The sequence below is a fragment of the Cyclopterus lumpus genome, chromosome 13, assembly GCF_009769545.1.
Source record: "Cyclopterus lumpus isolate fCycLum1 chromosome 13, fCycLum1.pri, whole genome shotgun sequence".
Classification (NCBI taxonomy): Eukaryota; Metazoa; Chordata; class Actinopteri; order Perciformes; family Cyclopteridae; genus Cyclopterus; species Cyclopterus lumpus.
In genome coordinates, this window is record NC_046978.1 from 18,965,539 (window position 1) to 18,970,538 (window position 5,000).

Below are 5,000 nucleotides of genomic sequence, written 5' to 3' on the forward strand. Positions count from 1 at the left end.
ACGTTCACAAGCTATACATGGTGTATGTTAGGCTAACGTTCACTAGCTATACATGGTGTATGTTAGGCTAACGTTCACTAGCTATACATGGTGTATGTTAGGCTAACGTTCACTAGCTATACATGGTGTATGTTAGGCTAACGTTCACTAGCTATACATGGTGTATGTTAGGCTAACGTTCACTAGCTATACATGGTGTATGTTAGGCTAACGTTCACTAGCTATACATGGTGTATGTTAGGCTAACGTTCACTAGCTATACATGGTGTATGTTAGGCTAACGTTCACTAGCTATACATGGTGTATGTTAGGCTAACGTTCACTAGCTATACATGGTGTATGTTAGGCTAACGTTCACTAGCTATACATGGTGTATGTTAGGCTAACGTTCACTAGTTATACATGGTGTATGTTAGGCTAACGTTCACTAGCTATACATGGTGTATGTTAGGCTAACGTTCACAAGCTATACATGGTGTATGTTAGGCTAACGTTCACAAGCTATACATGGTGTATGTTAGGCTAACGTTCACAAGCTATACATGGTGTATGTTAGGCTAACGTTCACTAGCTATACATGGTGTATGTTAGGCTAACGTTCACTAGCTATACATGGTGTATGTTAGGCTAACGTTCACTAGCTATACATGGTGTATGTTAGGCTAACGTTCACTAGCTATACATGGTGTATGTTAGGCTAACGTTCACTAGCTATACATGGTGTATGTTAGGCTAACGTTCACTAGTTATACATGGTGTATGTTAGGCTAACGTTCACTAGCTATACATGGTGTATGTTAGGCTAACGTTCACAAGCTATACATGGTGTATGTTAGGCTAACGTTCACAAGCTATACATGGTGTATGTTAGGCTAACGTTCACAAGCTATACATGGTGTATGTTAGGCTAACGTTCACAAGCTATACATGGTGTATGTTAGGCTAACGTTCACAAGCTATACATGGTGTATGTTAGGCTAACGTTCACAAGCTATACATGGTGTATGTTAGGCTAACGTTCACAAGCTATACATGGTGTATGTAAGGCTAACGTTCACTAGCTATACATGGTGTATGTTAGGCTAACGTTCACTAGTTATACATGGTGTATTTTAGGCTAACTAGTTATACATGGTGTATTTTAGGCTAACTAGTTATACATGGTGTATGTTAGGCTAACGTTCACTAGCTATACATGGTGTATTTTAGGCTAACTAGTTATACATGGTGTATGTTAGGCTAACCTTCACTAGTTATACATGGTGTATGTTAGGCTAACGTTCGCTAGCTATACATGGTGTATGTTAGGCTAACGTTCACAAGCTATACTTGGCGCATGTTAGGCTAACGTTCACTACTTATACATGGTGTATGTTAGGCTAACGTTCACAAGCTATACTTGGCGCATGTTAGGCTAACGTTAGGCACTGTTACAACTCCTTCATAGTGTCATAATGCTTTTGGGAGAATTGTGATGATAAGTCCATAGTGTGTGTGTGTCGGAGGTGATGCAGCCTCTTACCCGGGCCAGGTACTTGATCTGTGTGTCGGAGGTGATGCAGGCGCTGCCGTCCTCCTCGCCGTACTGCACGTTTCCCAGGTGGAGCACGCTGGCGATGATGTTGAGGAGCTCCTGCAGAGACAACGGTGTGGGATTAAAATGAGGTCACACACACACACACACACACACACGTACTCCATCCCGTGTACCAATACACCGACTCCGGGAGAAGCACCTCGAGCATCTGAACTCACCTCCACGTCGTCCTCGTTGAAGCCGATCACAGTCAAGGCTTTCCTCACCGTCTTCCAATCGCTGCGGTCGTTGATGGAGCTCACTTTGGGACAGTTACCCTGTGGAACACACACACACACACACACACAGACACACACACACACACACACACTTTATCACTCTGAACACACTACATGTTCATCATCTCCTTCTGCCTTTTTATTTCCTCGTAGCTGTAAATAAGTGTTTACGTGTAAAGTAAACACGTATTCAGCCTTTAAAGCTGGTACACAAGTACACACACTTCAAAAGTATTCACGCCACCCCTTCAGAGTACTACAGGTGCGTACTTTGACCAGGTACTGGTACTGCTGGGGGTTCCTCTCCAGGCCCAGGCGTCTCAGCAGGTCCTCCTCTCCTCCCTCGATCAGCTGGTAGAAGATGTGGAAGTTCCTCTCCCCGTGGTTCTGGTGCACCACCCGAGACTTCTCCAGCAGGTAGTTGATGATGTGGCCTCCGACCGGGGCGCCCTGCCGACGGGAGGGAGGCCAGGGGGGGGGAGGAGGGAGGGGGGGGGAGGAGGGGAAGGAGAGGGTGAGGCTGGGGTACTGAACGACCAAGGGTTGATATAACATGCAGGTCCACGGGGAATTTTTAAAGTCCGTAAAAAAGAAGTAGTGTGAGTGATTACAAAGAGAAAGAAAACACAGGAAAATAAAGTATATTTTCATTGTTACATTATTAAGGAATTGCATGCGTGCTGCCCCTCTTAGAGACTCGCAGGCGCCGCCGGAAAAGGAAATCCGGACCGCCCGACTCACCTTGAAGTCAAACTGGATGTCCATGTACTTGCCGAAGCGGCTCGAGTTGTCGTTACGCAACGTCTTGGCATTGCCGAAGGCCTGGAGACGAGATGGAGGGGGGGGGATGAGAAGGGGATGAGGAGGTAGAGAGATAAGAGAGAGTGTGAAGACAGGTATTTTACGTCATTCTTCGTGTTAATGAAGTCTAATAATGAGCTCAAAGCGTGTTAGGAAATTTAAACAGCCCATAATTCATCTCTAATATCTATTTTATATGCATGTGACAACATGACGTGACACAACTCGGCCACAATTACTAAGAAATCCAGACCAGAATTCACCGTTTTTTAGAGTTGTTTTTTCCAGCTTGTGGGGCGTTCAAGTGCTCGAATAAAAAAAAAATCGGATTAATCAAAATACCGCGAACGGCACGACGTCCACCACAGCGGAGGTGAAAAGTACGGACAGAATATTGGCAGGTAAATAGATGACACTGGTTATCGAAGGGCTCGCCGCGCCCTTCATTCTGACTGCGAGGTCTCACCTCCAGCACGGGGTTGGACTGCAGCAGGCGGTCCTTGACGGTCTGCACCTGCTCGCTGGCCGGACAGGTGACGGCGTAGTACTGCAGGATCTTCTTGGACGCCTCCGTCTTCCCGGCGCCGCTCTCCCCGGAGATGAGGATGCACTGGTCCTTCCTCTCCGTCCTCATGGAGCGGTACGAGTTGTCGCCCACCGCGTAGCTGCGGGGGGGGGAGAAACGAAACATTTGGTGGTGTGTGTGTGTGTGTGTGTGTGTGTGTGTGTGTGTGTGTGTGTGTGTGTGTGTGTGTGTGTGTGTGTGAGAGAGAGATGTTGTCAGAGGGATTCCCTCTCTTTCCTGGTACCATCGTTTGCTTACTTTCCTCCCTCCTTCCCTCCTGTTTCCTTCCTCCTTCCCTCATGTTTCCTCGCTCCCTCCCTCATGTTTCCTCGCTCCCTGCCTCCTGTTGCCTTCCTCCTGTTTCCTCCCTCCCTCCCTCCTGTTGCCTTCCTCATGTTTCCTCGCTCCCTCCCTCCTGTTTCCTCGCTCCCTGCCTCCTGTTGCCTTCCTCCTTGTTTCCTCCCTCCCTCCCTCCCTCCCTCCCTCCCTCCCTCATGTTTCCTCGCTCCCTCCCTCCTGTTTCCTCGCTCCCTCCCTCCCTCCTGTTTCCTCCCTCCCTCCGTCCCTCCTGTTTCCTCCCTCCCTGCCTCCTGTTTCCTCCCTCCCTCCCTCCCTCCTGTTTCCTCGCTCCCTCCCTCCTCATCTTTCTTTCTACTCAGCGGGGGAGAAAACATTCGACCCGTTGCACAAGAGTCAAAGTGAAGACAGAGGAAGGAAAACAGCGGCGCGGTGGTTCCACCAGAGAGGAAGAGACACTCTGAAGGGTTTCGATGACGCCACTACTAGTACCCACAATGCACTGCTTTGTTGTGGAGTTGACCTATAGGAGAAGGGGGGGCTGGGAATTCCCTCCCCATTCCTGTGGCAACCTTTCCAAACAAACACTGAGCGCCATGACGTCTCTGACCGGCGAGGTCGGGTCGACTGAACGTTCCTGCTCTCTCCGTCCAGAGTAACGACAACTTTATTCAATAAATGAATTAAACGGTTGCAAAGTCAACAGGAAAGACGGTTCCAGAGTTTTTCTTCCAGGATTCTTGCGGCCTCAATTATTCAATTTGTCTAACGGATCTTTGAGGAACGTCATGGAATCGTTAGAAAAGACGAGAGAAGACAAATCCTTGATTTCTAGCGTCAGACGAGCGACTCAAATCACTTATTTCTCTCTTTTCATTTCATTCAGACCAGAAACACACTGACTGGAAATGTTTTGTCCAGTAAAAGCAGAGAAGGACGAATCCTCCCGGTCGAGTGCACAGAGGTCACGTGCACAGAGGTCACGTGCACAGAGGTCACGTGCACAGAGGTCACGTGCACAGAGGTCACGTGCACAGAGGTCACATACTCACATGTGAGGCGACACCTCGTAGAAGTTGACTCCGCGGTACCGCTCCATGTGGTTCTTGTTGTAGATCTCCAGGTCTTTGTACGGGTTCACGGACACCAGCACCGAGCCGATGTATGTCTGACGGAGAGGAGGCGGGGGGGGGGGGGGGGGGGGGGGGGGGGGGATACATTAGTATCAACAGTGTGTGTGTGTGCTGCATCAAGCAATGCATGATGGGAGTGTTTGATGCAAACTTGAAACCCCCGTTGAGTCATTTTGCGTTGAAAGAACTTTCTGCCGCAGGACACCGACGTGAAGGTCAAAGGTCGGAGGCTTGAAGGTCATTCTGTTGTGTTCTTAACTACTAACGAGCAGCAAAGAAGTCGTCTCATTCTCAGACTAATCCACACGTTTTATAAACGCTTTGGACCACTTTGCAAAGTGCATCTAAAAGGATCATTTTACACATCGACTCTCTGCAAAGAAACTTTG

General features: G+C 48.4%; 1 protein-coding gene across 2 annotated transcripts in view; it reads right to left on the reverse strand.

Annotated features, from left to right (window-relative positions):
* The window catches only part of LOC117741323 (unconventional myosin-Ic-like), a 42,271-nt gene that overhangs the window by 14,740 nt on the left and 22,531 nt on the right, over window positions 1–5,000 (reverse strand). For both annotated transcript variants that reach the window (XM_034548287.1, XM_034548289.1), the window contains exons 3-8: window positions 4,531–4,646; window positions 3,083–3,281; window positions 2,557–2,637; window positions 2,086–2,265; window positions 1,756–1,854; window positions 1,523–1,633 (exon numbers count right to left, since the gene is read on the reverse strand). In XM_034548287.1, the coding sequence (XP_034404178.1) occupies window positions 1,523–1,633; window positions 1,756–1,854; window positions 2,086–2,265; window positions 2,557–2,637; window positions 3,083–3,281; window positions 4,531–4,646 (786 nt within the window). The remainder of the gene's footprint in view (window positions 1–1,522; window positions 1,634–1,755; window positions 1,855–2,085; window positions 2,266–2,556; window positions 2,638–3,082; window positions 3,282–4,530; window positions 4,647–5,000) is intronic.